Raw genomic sequence first — 21,572 nt, forward strand, 5'->3', positions numbered from 1 at the left:
CATGCTCTTCATCTCCACTATTTCCAAATTACCAAGAAAATACTATATATATATATAGTATGGAAAATATGTATTTTAAATTTTACAAAGATTTTTGTACGAAGAGGAAAATATATTTGAATGAGTTGATGAGATTGTGTTTTATGTTGTCAGGAGTGTTAAATTAAATATTATTTTTAATTTGGTGAAAATGATAGTTTAGATTTTTTGTTGTTAGTGGTGTTGAATCTAGTACATTTTTTTATTTAAGTAAGATTAATGGATGTACTTTTTATTGATTTAGAATTGTCAGTGATGTCATGTCAAAATATTATGAAAAAAACTACAAAACTTGTGTTTGAAAAATATTACATATATGTAAATATATATATATATATATATGTATATAAGTAATGAGATGAGTGATAGTAACACATTTTCAGTGAGAAAACGTATAAATATACATTCTCATCACTGTTTCAGAAACTAAAAGTTAAAAATATAAACAAAACCAAACAAGGCAAGATTTTGAAAAACTTAATCAATGTACCGAGGTATAGTTGGATTCTAATAGGAATCTCACGAGTTTGTCTTTCAAAAGACATTTTGATAGAGAGAAGAAAATCTCTGCAGTCTCTATTCAATATGACATTATACCATGCATTCACCGTCACAAGCCCTAAAAATGAAAGAACAATCACTATTATAAACCCTCCGGATGAGGGACTAATTAGGTAGGACGTACGACCTCATGCCCACATATTCCCAATAAGGGTCTTAATCCCTCCAAACGGGAGACTTAACAAGGGTCTTAGTCCATTAGACGGCATAAAATAATGTGGCGTACACTGTCATGATCAGATGTCTTATTTCGAAAGAAAACTGAGTTGGAAAAATAAAATTTTTTAAGTTTAAATGTTCCTGCAGTTCCTCATATTTATTTTACATCGAACAATATCACATACTCATCGTCATTAATAAAGTCAAATCCGCGTAAATCTATTAACTCATCTTTTATTCACACTCATATATAAGTTTTAAATGTACTTTCTACTTAAACGTGGTTAAAAGAAATTAAATAAAATAGGTGGGAGAGAATAGAAAAAGTCAAGTACTTAGGAACTAAGTTTCAAAATACATGGGGGGGACACACACACACACAGACACGCATTAAAGAGAGCTTGTAGCATACAAAAGAGAAGAAGGTGTTGGGTTGAGATTCTGATTAATATCAATCATAAAAAGACTTGTCCCATCCATTTCTCCCAACTCCCAAAAGCAAGCCCTAAAAACTATAGTTTACAGGGGCTCTAACATCAGTGGAGCCCCCCATCACTTACCAAATTTTTGGATTTTGAGTTTCCAACAATTACAATTATTTTATATATTTGAATTGAAATCAATTATGTACATACATAATTGTGGTTATTTTAAGATTTATTTGTAATTGTTTGAAAAATATACTAATATGCTATTCTTTGTGATGTGGAGGAACTCACCGAAAGGTCGTGAATAAACATAATTCTATTCGAGTATGTATGAATTTATGGTGAAGATTTTTAAATTTGTGGCTTGCGTGAAACTGTATAATTATGAAAATTTATAAATATTATCACTCCATGAGTCAGGTACAAATTTTTGCTATTCACACATTTCTTACGATTTCATATATTTTTCCTCTACAATCTTTCTAATTTAGGCATCGAGGAACTATAACTGGAGTCTTATAGTTATTACCGATTTCTGTCTTGTACCAAGAGGTATTCAGACGTATCTAAACTGTATAAAAACTTATCTCACCAATCCAACATAAACAAATTCAAGCACATCACGTGGTATAAATATTAATTAATTTTCTCTAAGAATACTTATAGCCTTTGTATTTTTTGAGGAGGCGGGGTTGATTGATACGACGTGATATCATCGTTGCAAAAACACCCTTTTGATTGATGACTTTCCATTGTGACCACTATGATTGGCATAATGGTTGATTCCTTCGTTTTCCATTTGGATAAAGAACCCTTTTTGTGTCTAAGCAATGGCAAGAAATCAAGAAAAGGAGACGAAGGGAAAGAAATGTAGCAAAAGCAAATTGGTAAGGAAGGGGGGATTCCCTTTTCTTGGGGAGCCCATACTCTTTCGCATCTTTCTCTTATATTATTTATTGCCTACATATATATAATATAATCTTCTTAACATGTTAAAAAATGCAATAATTTAATTATACAAGGAGTATAAAGTATATGGTTATAAATTTATAATACACATAAATATGTGTATCCTAAGATCTTGATATCAAGAGTTAAAATTTGGATTGATTCTTTTGTTTTAAACTTTATTGCATCTTCAATTTATTTAGTATATACATGCCACATATATAAATATTACATTATTTATTTTATTTGAAATATATATATATGAAGCGTATATATGTTAAATAAAATGGAGTTTGGAAAAAAGAATTCAGTTTGTTACGAGTCTGTAGTTATAACTCCCAAAAATGAATCAAAATTTAGTGAATATACAAAAGGGACGAAGCGTAATAGTGACAAGTAATTTACAGCACACTCTATGTGTATAACTTTTATAAATATCATTTAAAATAATTTATTTGTAAAATTTTATTATTTAATAAAGTATATATAATATAATAAGTTAATACTAAATTTATAAAAAATAGTGATAAAAAATGAATTAAATTTTAGAAAAACTTTCATGTCCAAAGACAAAAACTTTCCCATCCCCAATCTCGTTGGGCTTTCTAATCCGCATCTAAAAATATTAGGCCCAATAAGGGCCCAACAAAGCAGTACCTTTGTCCCCTCCTGCATGAAGCAGCTGCAAACGCGGCCTCGTGTCACCTCCTCACTCGAACCCATCCATGCAGAAGCCACGTCGCCACCCACCCTCTTCTTCAAACTCCAAACAAATCTCAATAAAATCCTCCAACACCCTCATCCTCCTCACTGTGTGGGTTTTCACCTGTTAGTGTGTGAATATTTATTGCGTACGGACAGAGATCGATATTATATCATGAAAATGCTGAAGCAAAGGTCCTGCAGTTTAAGCAGCCTGAGATTGGTGGTGTGTTGCTGTGCGATTTTTTGGGCAACAATCAGTAGTAGTGTAATTTTGGGTGGTGTGGGGGAGGGCGGCGGCGGCGGCGGGTTTCAGGCTTCAGGCCCGCTGGTGAAGAGGGAAGAGAGGCGGGCCCTGGTTTCTACTGAGTATGGACAGATCTCAGCTGTTCGGGTCAGGGATGATGTCAGTGGCTCACATCTTCTTCACTTCATCACCTTGGAGCCCAACTCTCTCTTCCTTCCAGTTGTTCTGCATGCAGATATGGTCTTCTATGTCCATACAGGTAATGGTCTCTCTAAAGTCTTGCTTTCAATGTGTGTGTGTGTGTGTGTTTTTGAAGCCATGTGGTTTAAACTAGGGTTTTTGCTTGGTACTTTCACCTATGAATGGAGGGTAAGTGCGTGGTTTTGAATTCGAGTTCCACCGAGCGGATTAATCTAGTTTTGAGTAGTAGTGTGAATTCGGTTGGCTTGTTTATATTATATCGGGATGATTGATATTCCCGATATAATTTGGATTTGCATGTGTTGTGTGGGCAGGGAGTGGCAGGTTAAGCTGGACAGAGGAAGACGACCTTAAGAACGCAGACTTAAGGCGAGGAGATGTTTACAGACTCCCGCAGGGATCTGTTTTCTTCATACAGAGCAACTTGGAAACTGAGACTGAGCGGCAGAAGCTCAGGATTCATGCCATCTTTGCCAATTCAGACAATGGCCTCACTGTGCAATCATTTTGGGCATGTTCTGTCTTCCCATGCTTTTATTTCATCGAATAATTAAGTAATAACGTACGCTATACAAATGCTGGGTATGTTTTAAACACGTGATTTGTGTATAGGAACAGGCTAACGGACCGTATTCTAGTATCCGGGACATGGTTCTTGGCTTCGACAGGAAAGTTCTGCAGGCAGCTTTCAAGGTACATAGCTAATCTGTTGGTGTCCCATTGATCACATTTGTACTAAGTTTCATGAATTCTGAGGTTCTGTATGTTATATGAGATCTTTAACATAACTGGAGATTACTTGAACGTGTGATTCCAAGGTGCCCGAGGAAGTGATAGATGAACTATTCAACGGAACACAGCAACCAACCATTATACACCGGGTTCCGGCAACCAAGAGAACAGCATGGGAGACGGAGGTTGAATTTGTAAGGGGCCTTCTCGCAAGCAGAAGTTACAACATATTCGAATTGAACAGGAAAAAGAGAAAGGAGAGTGCAAGATTGTTCAACCTTTTCAAAGAGGATAAAGATTTCGAGAACTGCAACGGGTGGAGCACGACTGTAACAAGGAAGAAGTTGTCTGCATTAAAGGGCTCAAACGTTGGCCTGTTCATGGTGAACTTGACAGCAGTAAGTTACTTGTAATAGTTGGAAGTAATTACTAGCGGTCTATATATTATTGAATTATACAGCTAATTGTTTCTATGTGCAGGGATCGATGATGGGGCCGCACTGGAACCCGAGGGCTGCTGAGATAGCAGTAGTCCTGTGGGGGCGGGGAATGGTTCGCGTGGTGTGTTCTGGTATTTCAAATGAAACAGGGTGCCGGAACATGAGGTTTGAGGTTGAGGAAGGCGACGTCTTTGTTGTGCCGAGGTTTCACCCCATGGCTCAAATGTCTTTCAACAATGGAACGTTAGTTTTCATGGGGTTTAGTACTTCAACAAAGAAGAATCATCCTCAGTTTCTAGCAGGACAGGCTTCGGTGCTTCGAACTTTAGATAAAGATGTTCTAGCGATGTCGTTCAACGTTACGAATACTACACTGGATCAGCTTTTGGCTCAACAACACGACTCAGTGATATTAGGTTGTATATCTTGTGCTGAGGAGGAATTGAGAATCATGGAGGAAGAGATTGAGAGGGAAAGGCAGGAAGCGAGAGAAAGGGAAGAGGAAGAGGCGAGGAAGAGGGAGGAAGAGAGGAGGAGAGAGGAAGAGGAAGCAAGGAAGAGGGAGGAAGAAGAGGCTAGGAGACAGGAAGAAGAGAAGAGAAAGCGGGAACAGGAAGAGGAAAGGAGGAGACAAGAAGAGGAAGCCAGGAAGAGGGAGGAAGAAGAGGCCAGGAGACAGGAAGAAGAGAAGAGGAAGCGGGAAGAGGAAGAGGAAGAGGAAAGGAGAAGGCAAGAAGAGGAAGCCAGAAAGAGAGAGGAGGAAGCTGCCAAGAGGGAGGAAGAAGAGAGGAGACGGCGAGAGGAGGAGGCAGCTAAAAGGGAGGAAGAAGAGAGAAGGGAAGAGCAGGCAAGGCAAGAAGAGGAAGCCAGGAAGAGAGAGGAGGAAGAGGCAGCTAAAAGGGAGGAAGAAGAGAGAAGGGAAGAGGAGGAAAGGCAAGAAGAGGAAGCCAGGAAGAGAGAGGAGGAAGAGGCAGCTAAAAGGGAGGAAGAAGAGAGAAGGCAGCAGGAAGAAGAAGAAGAAGCAGCTGAAAGAAGGGAAGAGGAGGCGAGGCAGAGAGAGGAGGCAGCTAGGAGGGAGCAGGAGGAAGCCAGGAGAGAAGAGGAGGCAGCTAGGCGGGAGGAAGAAGATAGAAGGCAGCGGGAAGAAGAAGAGGAAGCTAGGCAGAGGGAGGAAGAGGAGGCGTCCAGAAAGAGAGAGGAGGAGGAGGCAGCCAGGCAGAGGGAGGAAGAGCAAGAAGGGAGGCAGAGAGAGGAAGAGCATCAACGTGGAAGGAGTGAGGATGAACGGGCAGCAGAGGAAGAGCGAAGAAGGCAAGAAGAGACACAAAGAGAGGAAGAAGCAGCCAGGCAATGGGAAAGACAGCATGAAGGTGGAACAGAGGAAAAAGAGCAAGAATGGGGTGAGACTGAACTAGAAGGTCGAAATCAAGGTGATAAAAAATGGAGAGCAATTTTAAACAAGAGATGGACTGTTTAGTTTTCCATCTCCCGTGCTAATACGAATCCTTTGCGTCATGGATGTACATAGCTTGAATAAAATGCTTTAGTCTATAGCTGCAATCTTGTAATAAGAAAGCCACTACAGCAATCTTTGTGGTGGTCGCTGGATTGAAGTGAGTATTCTCTGAAAAGTTCTCTACTCAAGTTCTTCAGTGTGCCTCTTTAAAATATAAAAGCATACACTACGACTAAATACAACATATATATGAGCATGCGGGTGTTGAGGAGGAGGATATCAGAACCTAAAAAGAAATTAGAAATGTGCTGCTCGGAATTCATGTCCATGTTCAACAGAAAGGGATCGAGCTTATGATGAGTATGTATCTGGGTTTGCGCTTCCGAGCGTTTTACGTGAATCGATCTTTGATCTTACAGCACATGCAATGAATGGATCAATGATCTTACAGCGCATGCACTGATCTCTTAGGATGACAAAGCGGGGAAGGTAAGAACAGTGCATTTCATGCAGATAGTACCGTTCCAACTGTCTAATGTTGATTTAGAGTTCAAAGACTGAAAATGCCTCTTCTCGCTCCATCCCCACAACTCTCCATCACAGGAAAGACTAAATGCAAAGGGGAAGGCAGACAAGTAATTTAATAAGGAAAACTTTTTGTTGTCAGATCTCATAGGACGTCTGAAAAAGGAATGACGATTGGAGCAGTGAAATAGCCACGTATCATGCCTAAGCATCATATCGGGGAAGAAAATTCAAAAAGAAAGCACCCTCAGGGGGCAAAGCTTTCAGGCATTTGCTGAAGCAGAAACATAAGAGACAACAACGGTTAAATCATCAAGTTTACCCCCGTAATATGAAAATCCAGCTTCTTGGGCTGCTGTGGAAAACGGAGTCCGATGCTTCCTGTCTACAGCTCGTAAACGAGCAAAAGCAGCAATCTTCTCGGCTGTTGCATCAGGGCTGAGACCTTCTCTGAGTGCATCAGCCACAATAGCGGCTACTTCTTTGCTATATAAGTTGTCAAACAAGCCATCGCTTCCTGCAACAACTACATCTCCAGGTACAACTGAAATCTTGAAAACCTGACAACAATTATAACGGATCACCATCAAACATTCCGCAGAAACGAATCAAGAATACTTTGATGGTCAACAAGATGCACTATTTTAATTAGTTATATAGTTTACAACTTCAAAAGGAGGTGTTGGTGCATATATGGCAAAGCCAGCAATGATGATGGGGCAGTCCTAACAACAGCACTGACTATCGGTGAACTGCCTTTCAAATTACCTGTCCAGAACTTGGCAGATCACCCCTATTGCCTCGTTCAAGTTGGTAAGTGAAATTGAAACCATGTTGTTGAACAGGCGATTCAAATACTGTGCTTCCATCTCTGACAATGATAAACCCGCTGTCTCCAAGATTGATGGCATGAAGATCCTGTTCAGTAATGGCAAAACTGTGAGAAAGCAATTTCTAAACCTTCTCATACAATAAGTATCCAAAAAGTTAAACACAAGCTCTGGAAAGCTAATGTAATTCTTTTGAGAATCAAAATGATATTAGAATGGAATAGATTTGCACCATTCTTGGAGTGGCATAATATTTGATTTTATTTAAGTTGATATGGGGGATTTCTTCATATTGTACTTCTTACATGTTGATTGCATCTATATATATGCATAGAGAGAGAAGCGATACTGTAACTAGAGTCTTGAAGGATGGTTCAACCCTTGGCATTTGTCTCATGGATGTAGGCTGAATGGACGAACGACTTAGTTCCTTATTTTCTTCTTGTCTTCACTTATCCAAAATTTCAACTTCATTTTGATACTGTAACTGAGTTAGAAGCATATGCTAAGGAAAGCTAAAACCAGTTGCTTATTGGGCAGATTCGGTCCCAAAGGTCGGAAAGGAAAAATGCTAATAAACTGCCCAAACTACAGCAAAGTCCAAATCTGCTGTTTTATGGACAATCAGTTTAAATTCAATATTCACCAAGATGACTCGCCACCGAAGCAGCCATATGACCATATAAAGATTTAAAGAAGATCTAATATTCTCAGAACAGGACTTCCAGAAGTTCATAAGATATTAACTTACTAAGGTTTTATTAAAAAATTCAGATGTTTCAGACGTAAATTTGCCAAAAGAAAAGATCATAATGATGCTCTAAAAGAATTTTCTTCCTCACTGGGGAAGTTTTATACATGAAAAATCAAATCACTCTCTAAACATCTATATAGCAACAAAGACGGCTCAAGTACAGGAATTAGAGTGGCAAAGCAGGTGCAGGTGTATTATCACCAAACAATCCACTGGTCAAATTAGTAGTTGGACATGCAAAATCAAACTATCCAAAGTTGGAAGGCAAAGTTAATTCAAATTTTGTCCAACTAAAAATTGCCAATTTCTTTTATCAAAAAAACAGATTTTGATAACCGTCTCCAATACAAAATCTAGAAAGGAGATTCTTTCTACTTCCCTCCTGTTTGTTTGTTTAGTTCAGCATGAAAGGTCGTCTTCCTTCAACCCTTTAAAGTTGGTGTTAATTTTCATCAACCAGGGAGGAGAATAAAGCAACATTTAATGATTCCAGGAAAGCAAGATAGGGGAAGAACACTATAAAGCAGCACATGCATCTTCTATAATGCTCTGTAGCAGAAATCAGCCTTGAATCGCATTCTGGAATGAAGTAAAAGCTCTGAAGCCACATGCATTACATGCTGACAATTTAAGAAAGTTGCACCATGATCTTACACAACAAAGGAAATAAAACAAAAGGTACTTTTTTATCAACCAATCATGTTTCTCCCATAGTTTTTATGTTCATAAATAACCCATATCATAACAAATGGGGTGATTGGCATTCTGATTATAATCAATGAAAAATATTTAGGCGGACAATAGTATTAGCATACCAAAGAAACAATTGTGCAAGGTAAATGTATTACTGATTAAGATATGGCCAAGATTTTCAAGAATGTGTATATATGAAAAGAAACAACACCTGGTTTTTTAGGGCGATTATGCAGGCAGTTGAGGAACCCATGGCTTTAGTTGCTGCATGTGCTTTTTCCAACACCCGTAAGGGCTCAACATCACCATCTGGTACTTCTCTAATCGCCTTGACTGAATTAGACATGAGTTCACGGGCATATTCGCCTGCATTAACACCAACATCTGCCCAACCACCAACTCCATCGGCAACGCCAATTACTTGCTCGTCAGCACAGATAAAATGAGCATCCTCTCCTCCTGTTTCTTCTTTAGCTGGATGGGGCAAGTAACATGCTCCAGAAAGTAGCTTTAGAATGCTATGGTTCGGACTCCTCCTAAAAAAAAAAGTGGAGTTTTATCAATATATTTAGCATGATATTGTTCACAGAGAAATATTAAATAAGTTTCCAAATAGAAACATAGACAGTTGGCTTAGTTTATATTTGCCACACAAAACCTATTGCAATTCTGCATTCTTATGTAACCTTTGCATGAACCTGTCCTAGCATTAAGCACGGGGTAGTAGTTGCTAAACCAACTCAACAAAAAGATGAAAGATTTCTCAGCATATCCATGTAATTGAACTTTACGGCTGGGATTACAACCTCAACCCAGGCTGCATAGGCGATTTAAGTAATTTAGAATATGAGCATCATGCTAAGATTTTATAATCCTGTCTTCCAAATACAACATAAGAGTATCAAGAGTCAAGGAGAACTGCGGGTAGAACAGTTTTAACTTTAAAGGAGAACTTATGTATAAAGGTAATCAAATAAACTCCTAACCCATGCGCATGCCAAAGCAACCAATTTGCTTTAAGAAATTACAACTAGAAACATATAAAAATATGAATAAATTTGACTCAAATCAAACTTCTGGTAGAAGAATTTAAAACAAGGAATCTAAAGTTACATACTGCTCCACTGAAATTGCAAGACTTGAAAGCTGTTCAGCACTCAAAGATCCATCAGTTGACACTTCAGGCAAAACCCGGTCCCCATCAGAGTAACATGAAGATGAAAAAGCTGGATCTTTGCTCAGCCCTTTGCTGAGAAAAGGACCGGAGTTGTTATACCTCGGCTCAAAATCAAATACAAGACATCCATGAGGACCATGATGGCTTTCCATCGCTCCACTTCTCATACTCACCCTAGCTCTTCTACATATTTTATAACTCCTATCACTGAAAAAAACACCACCAGGCTTCACAAAACCTGATACATTCCCACAACTAGACACTAAAGCATCCACCACAAGATCTCCAGAGGCAACCATGGAACCAGAAGCTGCCATAATTTTTCTACCACCCCTCTTGCTTGAATATCTCAACACTTCACCTGCTGAACCAGGTATAACACCACTGGGACTTCTTCCAGAGAAAAGGGCTTCTATCAAATGAAGGGGTTGAGATTGTTTTAGTCTTCCAGCCCTTGGGAAGCCAAAACCAAAAGCAACATTGAGGTTCGAAAGCAGCCCAGATGGCATTTTATCCCCACAAACTACACAAACTCAGTGTAAAGTTCTCATTGTGAAAGCTCATATAAAAAAACTGCAAAGATCACAATTTTCTTCTCAGTTCAGTATGTAGCGTCCAGCAGAGCAATCAAACCTGAAACAACAGCCAATTTGGCAGGCATCTAGTTAGTCATACTACTTAAACACAGATAATTTTATTTCCAGCATTTCTACAAACAAGACGAGTGCATAACAATAGGAACCGAAAGAAAGGGAGAACATCAAGTGTGAAAACACTCGAAAAGATCAATAAACGAAACCAATATGCTCATAAAATCTGCAAAAGAGACTTTAGAACAAGAAGAGGGTACCTGAAACGGCTGATTGAGAGGAGCGCTGAGCCTTATGCCCTCCTTATCAGTACGACTTCCAATATAAACTTTCTCCAGAATCAATACTATATAAACCAACCAAAAAAAAAACAATTCTTGATTAAAATGTGAGGAGGTGGGAAAGCTTATAGAAGAGTATTTTTGTTTGGTATTCGGAGATTCCTCACGTTCCTTAGCGTCGAATATGCCGCTCAGGCGCTCAGCACAAACCCAAAAGACAAATATTGTTCCTGTTAGGGAGAGACAAAAGCCCATCTCTTTGTGGGCTTCATCCTTATATGGATTGTCCATTGATGGACATCTTCCTCCGACTTCATTAAGCTTGTCCTCCTCAATTGGGCCAACCAAGCACATCCATTTTTTATATTATTTTCCTTGGACTTGTGTTGGTAGGACTGTAAACAAGTTTGAATTGAGTCGAATATGTTATTGTCTAATTTTTCTTAATTATTATTGAATTTAAAATTTTGAGTTTGAGCGCTTAAAGGAGCTTAAATTAAATCGAGCGGAAGTTGAGCTTGAATAATTTGATGTTTTTTAAATGTATTATATTATTATTTTGGATATCTGAATCGCATTTGAAAATTTATCCAACGAAAAATTAAATTCAAATTTGATTTGTTAAGATAAGAATTAAGTTCAAACGAACTTCTACCAATCAATGTTAGGTCAAATATTGAATAATTTGATTATTTTTCAGCCCTATGTGTGAGCTAAGGATGCGCTTAGAGATTGTTGGACAAACTTATTTAAAGATTTCATAAGCCTTTGTATTTTATATAATATTAAATTTATTTTAAAAATAAATTCGTAAAGCATTTGAATAGAATAAGAAAATAAAATTTATAAAAGGTGGGTAATGATAATTGAGTAATTAATATAATTAAAATTGAAAGAGTTTATTTCAGAATATTACAATCTCATTTTCTAAATAAATTCTCAAATATTCTTTAATATTTCACAAAATCATTTAAAATGGCTTATAAATTCACCAAAAATGTGCATGTGGCAACTCTGGAAATTCGACACTTAGCTACTTAAAGAAAATTATGTATGCACTATGTAAGCTCGTCGAAGTTCCTCTAATTAATTTATTATCGTCAAAACTGAAATCTAACCATACAGAAATTAACATGTGTCAAGGCGTAATCACATGAAAATTAAAAATGTACGAGTTGTGAACGAAAAATTCTCCATGAAAATCTTTAAGCGTGACACTAATCTATCCACTTCCCATGCTAGATTAGCATGATGCAATCTAGGTTGAGCAGAAATATCACTAGTGAACATTGAGCGTCTAACAAGTGAACATGCATTTTCGTGTACAGACCTCTATAAGAATAAAAGATCTTCTATCACACTTTCATATTATACAATGATGTCACACCGATTTGTCAATCACTCATTGGTAAAACACCAAGTTTATAACACAAAAGTGTAATAAAAGATCTATATCGTCCTATAAATACTAATTGCCGACCATTCATTAATCATTGACACCAAATCCAACTTTTCAAACTTCTATCCCAATAAAAATTTTAGTTAAGATTCACTCCATCAAATCTAACGTACATTCCTAACAAACTTTACGTTTTCTGCCGATCAAAGTAAATCTGACACGATTGATCATCGACTCCAAGCAAAGAAGACCTCGACCCGGATCAATATGCGTAAGATTTGTAGCATTGATTATGAATGAAGGGCCTGGTTTTCAACTATATATAGTGAGAGTGAAAGAAGCAAGACAGTGAATCCAAGTGTGTGACTCCTGCCAATGATACTCTGCCCCAGCCCCCCAACACCTTATTCATTCTTGTACCTAACATGGGTGCATTTAATATTTAAAGAAAAAATAAATGAGAATTATGTGCCCCATAGTGTGCAGTGGTGGACAGTGGGTGTCTACTAGTTTTCTTACATAACTGTAAAGCCCTCATAATGGGTGTCCAATTTTGTTATGTCTCCGTTTATTGATAGATTGGAACAAGGGGGGGCCTTACTTATGGTTTTCGGATGATTGGATAACCCTTGGGGACAAATATGTTCTTCTTTTGCCACTTTTGGCTGGGGTTAGTACAGTTATGAGTGGTATTCAGCGAGCCCCTCACTCCTTACTATCATATCACATCTCAATATTTGTTGGCTCAATTGATAAGAACGAATTATTTTTGATCAAGTTGATTGTGGTTTGTGGGTTCGATTTTTTGAAGTTGTGATTGATCAGAAATATGTAAGTACCTTATAAGCACGCTTTCAAATTATGCAATGTTGGGTTTGGGGTTTCAACCTTTGGGCTCAACGTGTTTTATATATATATTATTTATAGTTAATTATAATAGGCTCTATTGAAATTTATTGTAATTACAATTATGCTCTTTTGTTTGAAAAATTATAAATATCTCCCTAAAATAAATAAATATACAACAAATACCTCTAGAATAGGTTATCACGAGAGGGTATTTATTAGACGGCTATTAATTTCAGGAATATTTGTAATTTCTAGAACAACGAAGAAATAATTGTAATTCTGACAAAACTTAGGAGAATCCGTCGTAATTTACCCTATTTATTTATTATGCAATACATAAGTTAATAGTCTTATAAATTAGAAAAATAATATAAAATATTTATGATTTACAATACATACATATAAATCATAAATAATTTATTTACCAATAACATAATTATTAATTATTATGCTCTATTTTAACAGGAAATTTCCCTAAATTCACTTTACAGATCATGGACTACAGCACTTTGAAGAAGTATTTCAAACTCTGGACTTTAAATGTAAAAAAAAAAAAAAAAAAAATTATAATGTAATTTCTGTTATTCCTCCTTTACAAGGCATATTCTTCAGGCACATGTTTCTCTCTATTTAATTAATAATTTATTTGAAGAAATTAAAACGACGAACAGTTTCTTGCACTTTTTATTTACAAATCAAGTTGACAATAGTTGTTATATATTCTAATATTCTATTTACAGATCCAATCAATAAAATTTCTGGAAAAAAAAAATAAAAGAATAAAGCATAAAAAAGAAAGGAATAAAAATCGACCAACAATGATCTGATTGAATTGAAATCACTTTTTTTTTTTTGTCGATCTATACTAAAAATAATTTATTTTTTTATCAGTAGTTTAATTGATCCTCATTTAAAAAATATTTAATAGAAATAATAAGTTATTCTTTACCTATTTGATTAAATATACATAATAAAAATTTAAATTACACATGCATCGAGTATACTCCATTTATTAACTAAAAGAAAACTTGTGTCTCGAGAATTACGACTAAAAAATAAAATAAAAAAAAATAAAGATTTGCATAAGATTCTCATTAAAAGGTCAAAAGCCTCGTGCATTCAATTCTCTTGCCAAAAGGCCTTCACTTTGTTTTTTTTTTTTTTAATAAAAATGATAAGTACTAATTACTGGCATTAACTTAATTATGGGTCCAAATGACGTATTTCCTCTAACTGCACCTTATATGTATATTTAATGATTGCCGCCCTCCCTAACACTCCTACTTCTTTACTATATGTTTTTTTTCCCCTTTTTCTTGTCTGATTTGTGTCTCACATTAGTAATTATTACTACAAAACTAATGTATTAAAACTGGAATAGTCGTGTCGGGTCCGTTGCCATTCCTTTAAATTAAAATAATTTAAATTTCAATATTTTTAAAAATGCAAGAGGTTTGCAGCTATACGAGTTATTCATAATTTTCTTTTATAAAAATGATTTAAGATTGTATAGACGTGGTGTGTTTATATATAATAGAATCAAATAATGAAGGAAGGGTGATAATTAAACCGGTCAAATGACTAAAATGCCCCTAAACACTAACAAAATGGTAGAACGTCCCTAACTCTATATCCAATAATGTATTTGATCTCTGTATCCGTTTGATCAAGATTAGAGCAATGGTTGATGTCTTTAGCAATAAATACATAATCTTTAGACGTCAACTCGTCTAGTATATTTCTCTACCATATTTAATGCATAAAACGAAACATTTTTAACTCCGTATTATTCTTACCCAACTTTATGAGGTTTAACTTACAACATGGGACCGGATAAAAATCTCTTACTCCTAATCCATTCCTTAATTCAGACCTAAGGTCGCATAAATCATCTTATATTATTACATAATCAAAGCAATTTATATACAGTAAATTTGGTTCCACTCTCCACATAAATAATCAAGTTGACTGTTTCCAACATTAATGAGTTCTAAGCGTGTATTAATTTATAAAGGGGTAGGAACATATTAAAAGTTTTAATTACTTAATATATTAGAAAAAGGCCAAAAACTGGCCCTGTGACTCTGGCCATTTCCATCAAGAGGCGGCAGGCAACAACATTGAAGAGGTTCAACTGCTCCTCTGCCTCCACCAACTAGTGTGTTTGTGAGCAACAACGTGTGGGCTAACAAATGTTGCTAAAAGACGAGTTCTGTAACGAAAGAACCATATGGACATGTAATGCAATATGGCTATCCCAAGTCACCAGCTTCTACGTATGTCTTTGCTACCAAATTCTTCACCACCACCAAATGGGGGTGGTGCAGCGGAAACGTCAAGGCCGCCGTTGATGGAAGTCATCAGAGCTGATAGGCCGTCAGTCGAGCCACCGCTAGCAGCCATCCCCAACCCAAGCAGGTCAAGGGTAGGGTGCTTAGGACCGAAGACGGATGGAGTTCCCAACATCAATTCCTTCAAGCCCGACCCGCCATCACAGGCCAGTCCCAGACCGAGACCGGCGGCTAATGATAAACCGTCAGGCTCGAGTCGCTGCTGACTCCATTCCTGAGGACCAGTGGAGGATGAGGAAGAAGACACGATACCAAGTCCCCGCAGCAGTGAACCATTTGATGCAGCAGCGCCCATCTGAGCTGCCTTCTGTAGCAATGCTGTGGCAGACATTGCAGGCTGTGGGGCAGGAGCATACTGCCTGCGTTCTTGCCCTGCCGTTCCAAAAATCGATGACCCTTGACTCATTGCAAGACAAAGGGATACGGGTTCTGAAGACGAAGATGGTGGTACGTCTGGTGTACAGGTGGGACGAGCTATGGCTCCAAACAAGTTTGTAAATCCAGTCGTTTGAGAATGAAGACTTCCCGAAGATGTCGATGAAGCGAACAGGCTAGCAAAGACATTACTGCTTGAGCTTCCATTACTGCTAGAGCTGCTGCTGCTGCCGCTGCCACCGCAGCTTGCGGTCAAGTTCGTTACTGATGGTGTTTCCTCTGGAATCTGTGTCGTCGTGGGATTCGGGCTGCTGCTTTCTAGCAACTCTGTGAATATACAATCCGTGAAAGAACCAAGAATTAAAGATTCACTTATTAAGACAACTAAATAAACAAGCAACGCAAAGTTTTAATATTAAAGATGCTTTGTGGGAAATGAAAAGAAGATCAATTAGAGTCCCCTTTCTTGATCCAACTGTGCTCTTCCTTTTAGCTTTTGGATCGTAAAGCTTCTTCCTTTACCATAAAGATCGTCCGAGGGCTGAATGAATCTTAATTTTTAATTCAAAGTGTATCTGATGTTCTTCTTCATGAAACTTCTAGTTCTTTATTAAATATATAGTTCTTGCACATTCAATCTCCCAGATCAGCTAGCCTTGAAACTATTTGCAGATAAAAACAAATGCTGGTAACAGACAAAAAACAACTAGACTCCAAGGTTAGAGACAGAGAAACAACAAACAATTTCCTTTTTTGTTTGTTGCCGAGCCCCCACACATAGTACAAAAACTAAATCTCTAACTGCCAAAATCCAAGTTTTATCCAAAGTACCTGGACTCCGAACAGGCAAAACAGAGGACAACACAGCAGTTGAAGGAGGAACTGGAGGTGCTGGAGCCTGTGAAGGCGGTGCTGGTGGTGGTGCAGGAGAGGCCCGCGACGGCGGTGCAGGAGAGGCCTGCGGTGGTGGCGATTGTGGTGGTGATGCAGCAGCTTCAACATTTTTATCCTCATCAGGACTTGTAGGTGCAACAAGAGTCTGGGTTTTTGCACTTTCCTCTGCTAATGCATCACAAAAAGCCCTGTGTGTAATGAAACTATCCCTCCTGCACATCAATTACATCAGAAATTAACCCCACTAAGCAACAAAAAATCCAATCAAGAAACAGAAAATGGTCAAAAGTGCTGGAACCTCGAAAACAGAGTTCCACAATCACATTTGTACTCTCTGGTTCCACAAATCTTCGAATGCGCCTTCCAGTCTGATTGAACTGCATACTTCTTGGAACATTTATCGCATTTCCACTTCTTCTCCCCGTGTTTTCTGCAGAAATGCTTCTTGATCCCCGTCAAATCGCCCAAGGCCCGCGATGGGTCGTGGTGAACGCAGCTCGGTTCTGGGCAAACATAAACCCTTTTCTTGACATCTTTACTTGACTTCTGTCTAAGCTTCCAGGGTAAATTATGACCTCTCCGATGAAGCTGCAAATTCTGGTCCCTCTGAAAACCCTTATTGCAGATTTCACACACAAATCTGTTCGTTGCCAACAAAGTCTTCGGTGATAAAGCAATCACCTCAGCATCAGGATCTGACACAATATATATACCAAATAAATAAATCCCATCATAAAACACTTCATCTCTTTGAGCTATTTGATCAAACACTACGCGCAACTATCAATATTTTCCTTTTTACCTGGCATTCCGGGCAGATTTCTCTTCTTCTTGGCAGCTTTTGGAGGGGCTACTTGATTACCCGAAGAGGAATCACCGGAAACTGTGGAATCATTCATGGTGGAAGATTATCCAAAATCAGCAGATATGGAACGGCGAGATCTTTGTTTTTTGGGTTTGCTACAAAGAAAAAAATCTTAGGTGGGCATTTATATTGAAGAAAATTCAGCTCTCTAGAATTTTCTTTTAGCTTATCAAGCTCGGGTATCTATTTGTCAGTCTTTCATACTTAGCACCCAACAACCAGTTTCTTACCAGTACCCAAATCTAGAACAACAATAAAGCTAAAACAACCAGCCAAAAACCAAAGAAATTTCGATCGCCGGTGAGACAAGAGGACAAAATAAGTGAAATTCCTAAGTGTACTGAACAGGGTCGCCGGTGGAAATGGAGAGAGCAACAACTTCTGGGGTTTGACTAAAATTTCTAAGGTTACCATTACATGGGGGCTGAAATCTAGCTACACGGAGATGGATGCTCAGGTGTTGCATTAGATGTAGAAATCTACGAAGATAATTTAAATGGGTTCTCCGGAAAACAACTCCGGGTCGTCCCGCCGGCTAGAAGAATGACTCTTGCCGTCCACGGAGTCGGCGGCTTAAAAAACTAGAGAGAGAGAGAGTGTGTGTATGTATGTATGTGTGTGTGTGTGTGTGCGTTTATGAGGGAGAGAGAAACAGAGATCGACAACTGTGTGTGTGTGTGTGCGCGAAAGTCTTCAGTGTTTGCCTTTTGAGTCTTCACACTTAACTTCAAACTTTTGACAACTGAAAAGAAAAAAAATAAAATAAAGTAATGAAATTATTACTTCGTGAAAATTAGATGTCTTGTGCAACAATTTTAAGGCAAGAACTGCTAAATTTAGGACAGTAGATAAGTCCACCCCAATTTCACAACCTAATTAATGAGTGTGATAATAAATTACATTCTTAATTTTTTTTGCTCACATGAACACATACAATTCAGGGTTTTTTTTCCCACATTAATGTAATTAAAATTGATGTTGCACAATTATTATTGTGCTAAGTGAAGAATCTTCTGTCTCATTTTAGTGTTACGTGTCACGTTATCATACATATGCTATGAAGTCCAAATCCTGAATTACAGTTAATTTAATTATATTAATTAATTTTCATAAAAAACAGATTTCAATCACATATTATTGTGTCACTAATGAAGTATCGAAGTATATTAAAAGATTCCCACCAATGAATTTGGCACACGTCACACTCAATTTTCAAAAATGAACATGTATACATATATAATTTGTCATTTGAACTTTTTCTTTAAAAAAAAAAAAAAGTATTTTGCAATTGTTTTTTAAAATTTTAGTGCATATATTTTAAAGATCTATGTATAACTATACAAAATAAAAATTTATTTTGCATTTAACGTAAATAAATCAAATATATTCATTTTCAAATACTCCTAAAAGAAAACCCTTCAAACTATTTCCACTAAAGGAATACAACAAATGAATCCAAACAAGGCCGTAAGTTCTTGACAACAAGACATTGCCCACCTTATATCTGCATGTTATGCTAACCATGGTTAAATTCTTGACCAAGTTGGAGTTTGAGGGTGACAACACATGTTGTTGTAGATAGACTCATAGACCACATAGTTTTAGAAAAAAAATATTAAATAAATTTCCAACACTTATTTTGAATTTTAACATTTTTCTTATCATGAGAAATTTTAAGCGTAATAAATTTACTCTTTAAAAATAATTACAGTTCAAACTGAATATGTTGTTAAAGTCAAATGACCGCACCCAGAAAAGGTCACTACACTGATCATCCTTCTACGGTCGGGATTGGATTTTTTATGTTAAATTCTGTCGAATCTTTTATTTCATTTGGTATATATGCTCCGCGTATATAAAAAAAGACAAGAATAGAAGATGCAGGACGTTTGAATAAAAAGTCGCGACACCGATCGTCCTTCCACCATTGAGATTGAGTTTTCTATTTCAAATTCTATCGAATCTTCTATTTCATTTCCTATATTCAGAACTACGGATACAAAAGCTATTCGGCCACTTTTATTTATAAAAAAAATAAATAAAATAGAAGATGCAATATGTTTAAATTAAAAAAAAAAATCAAGAAATGAGGAGTGTTTGGGAAACAAGTTGAAAGGGAAGAGAGCTGTCAAGCATGTGTTTATTAAGGCATCCATAAAGTCAAACAACCATAATTAATTCCTTAATTATGTCTTTGTCCCACTCCTAATCCTCATCTTAATCCCTTTTTATGGAGTTTGATCACTACTTGTGGGAAACATATATGTTTTACTTGCTTTTTCTCTCTTCTTCTCCTCCAATCCACTGCCCTCAGCCTCAACATGTGATTAGGTGGTCTAGCATGATTTTGGAAAGTGACTTTCTTTTTCTTGTATTAAGCAATAATCACATAATTATGCCTTCAAATATAATTATAAAAATAAAATACAAGGGCAAAAGATCTTCTACTCATGGAATAAATAATTATTGTTGTATTATCCAACTAGTCCGTTGGAATACGTTAAGAGTTTGGTCGAGTCGAGGTCTTCTGAGATGATAAATATTTAAAATGTGAGGAAATTTTAATTGGACTTTATTAAAAGTCTAATAACGCAGTTCAGTAATATTAGTGGAGTATGACTAAAAGTTAGAATTATTGCTCGATGATGTAATCTGCATTTTTAAAAAAATCTTTAAATTGCTCAAGCTGTTCAAACTTCGAACCAAATTCTGAGTCGAATCATTTATTATAATTTCTTGATGTAATTTTAAATTTAAAGTAAAATCTCATCACGCATATTGATTAGTTTAGTACTAAAAATAATTGCAAAAGATCCAACTGCTAAATATATATTATGAAATAATTGATTTAATTAATTATTTACTTAAAAGATTTCAATATTCAATTTATATAAGTCCAAAATACATAAGTCTCAATTTGCACATTGCAAAGGCAATTTTTATAAAGTTTAGATTTGGGCTTTTGTTTTAAGAAAACGCTAATGATTTTCTATTTTTCAAAGCAAAAAAAGAAAAATAAACTATATTTTCATTTTAAGATTTTTACCTATCTAATTTTATATATTTGACTCTAACTATTATGATAATTTATCACTTTTTTGTCAATTAAAGAGTTTTAACTATATATATTCTTACGTTTCTTAATTTAAACATCTTATTTTTTGTTATAAGTGTTAAAATCGCACCGACAACCACCCTTTTGATTAACAAATTATTTTGTAAAATCGTTAATGACAATTCGATTCGAAAATAATTTAGAAAAAATTAAAATTACGCCATGATTATCCATAATTTTTCCATCTCAACAGAGTACCTTATGAAGCATTGTCTGTTTTAATCTGAACCTCACGAGTTTGTTCTTAAAATTATGTTACGCTGGCTCAGAACAAGAGACCTTTTAGACTAGCATATATTAGTCAAATTTCTTATCTCTATTTGATGTGAGATGATAATGCACACTCTCATTTGGATACGAGAAACTCGTGTTTTTTTTTTCTCAGTTAATATTGAATAAAATAAAAATAAAAGAGGATGTGAATTGTATCTAACACTGTGAAAAAACGGAAAAATTGCTGAATAAAGGAATCCACGCCTAATTTTGATTTTTGTGGAGGGTTTCCAGACCTGCAAAATTTGACAAAATTCCAGAAATGGGGTTTTAGTGTGAAACACGTTTTTTGTATATTTCCATGTTGGAGATAGACTCTTAGATCTATAATTTCAAAAGTGGGGACGAAATATGAAATTTTTTTAAGATAAGGTTTTAATTGAACACACAAGGGTATTCTTGTCATTAATGCACATCTTCACATGCACTTGATTGAATACATAATTAAATAATATTTTTTAGAAAAATTAAATAAACAAGAAATTATTATAGAAATAGACGTATATCTACATTTATAAGACTTAAATTCACAAACATTTTGGTTACGAATTGGCATGAGCCATATTGTCAATAAAAATATTGCTTAATTGGTAAAATTGATGCTTCACAATAAAAAAGTTGTGGGTTTGCGTCCCACAAATGTAAGTTTATTATGTCTACTCCTAGAATAATTTTCTTTTTCTTCGTC

General features: G+C 36.3%; 3 protein-coding genes across 4 annotated transcripts; 1 reads left to right on the forward strand and 2 right to left on the reverse strand.

Moving 5' to 3' along the window:
- Nucleotides 1-2,880: 2,880 nt before the first annotated feature.
- Nucleotides 2,881-6,101, forward strand: LOC105178352 (uncharacterized). 2 transcript variants are annotated; one of them, XM_020699137.2, is made up of 5 exons: nucleotides 2,881-3,343; nucleotides 3,600-3,796; nucleotides 3,898-3,978; nucleotides 4,104-4,415; nucleotides 4,498-6,101. In XM_020699137.2, the coding sequence occupies exons 1-5, from the start codon at nucleotides 3,013-3,015 to the stop codon at nucleotides 5,932-5,934; spliced, it is 2,358 nt and encodes a 785-aa protein (XP_020554796.2). In that variant the 5' UTR covers nucleotides 2,881-3,012; the 3' UTR covers nucleotides 5,935-6,101. The 2 variants fall into 2 exon arrangements, with proteins under 2 accessions (XP_020554796.2, XP_088740874.1); XM_088884748.1 differs by having other exon boundaries at nucleotides 3,904-3,978.
- A 435-nt stretch (nucleotides 6,102-6,536) lies between these two features.
- Nucleotides 6,537-10,967, reverse strand: LOC105177964 (Protein phosphatase 2C family protein). The gene is made up of 5 exons (XM_011101280.3): nucleotides 10,743-10,967; nucleotides 9,833-10,525; nucleotides 8,927-9,251; nucleotides 7,207-7,356; nucleotides 6,537-6,998 (listed from the first exon to the last, which is right to left on the reverse strand). Exons 2-5 carry the CDS (start codon nucleotides 10,399-10,401, stop codon nucleotides 6,702-6,704), a joined length of 1,341 nt encoding a protein of 446 aa, XP_011099582.2. The 5' UTR covers nucleotides 10,402-10,525; nucleotides 10,743-10,967; the 3' UTR covers nucleotides 6,537-6,701.
- Nucleotides 10,968-15,036: 4,069 nt separating this feature from the next.
- Nucleotides 15,037-18,199, reverse strand: IDD1 (C2H2-like zinc finger protein). The gene is made up of 4 exons (XM_011101278.3): nucleotides 17,434-18,199; nucleotides 16,930-17,326; nucleotides 16,569-16,843; nucleotides 15,037-16,064 (listed from the first exon to the last, which is right to left on the reverse strand). The coding sequence occupies exons 1-4, from the start codon at nucleotides 17,528-17,530 to the stop codon at nucleotides 15,274-15,276; spliced, it is 1,560 nt and encodes a 519-aa protein (XP_011099580.1). The 5' UTR covers nucleotides 17,531-18,199; the 3' UTR covers nucleotides 15,037-15,273.
- Nucleotides 18,200-21,572: the final 3,373 nt, after the last annotated feature.

The sequence above is a fragment of the Sesamum indicum genome, linkage group LG9 (genome assembly GCF_026168435.1).
Source record: "Sesamum indicum cultivar Baizhima isolate 11 linkage group LG9, ASM2616843v1, whole genome shotgun sequence".
In the NCBI taxonomy this organism is placed as follows: Eukaryota; Viridiplantae; Streptophyta; class Magnoliopsida; order Lamiales; family Pedaliaceae; genus Sesamum; species Sesamum indicum.

Coding starts and splice junctions, on each gene's coding strand:
- LOC105177964 (XM_011101280.3), bottom strand. CDS start 10,401: ATGCCATCTGGGCTGCTTTCGAACCTCAATGTTGCTTTTGGTTTTGGC. Junction 7,357..8,926: donor TAATCGCCCTAAAAAACCAG/GTGTTGTTTCTT, acceptor ATTACTGAACAG/GATCTTCATGCCATCAATCT. Junction 6,999..7,206: donor ATCTGCCAAGTTCTGGACAG/GTAATTTGAAAG, acceptor AATTGTTGTCAG/GTTTTCAAGATTTCAGTTGT.
- LOC105178352 (XM_020699137.2), top strand. CDS start 3,013: ATGAAAATGCTGAAGCAAAGGTCCTGCAGTTTAAGCAGCCTGAGATTG. Junction 3,344..3,599: donor GGTCTTCTATGTCCATACAG/GTAATGGTCTCT, acceptor TTGTGTGGGCAG/GGAGTGGCAGGTTAAGCTGG. Junction 3,797..3,897: donor TCACTGTGCAATCATTTTGG/GCATGTTCTGTC, acceptor ATTTGTGTATAG/GAACAGGCTAACGGACCGTA.
- IDD1 (XM_011101278.3), bottom strand. CDS start 17,530: ATGAATGATTCCACAGTTTCCGGTGATTCCTCTTCGGGTAATCAAGTA. Junction 17,327..17,433: donor AAATCTGCCCGGAATGCCAG/GTAAAAAGGAAA, acceptor ATATTGTGTCAG/ATCCTGATGCTGAGGTGATT. Junction 16,844..16,929: donor TGTGGAACTCTGTTTTCGAG/GTTCCAGCACTT, acceptor ATTGATGTGCAG/GAGGGATAGTTTCATTACAC.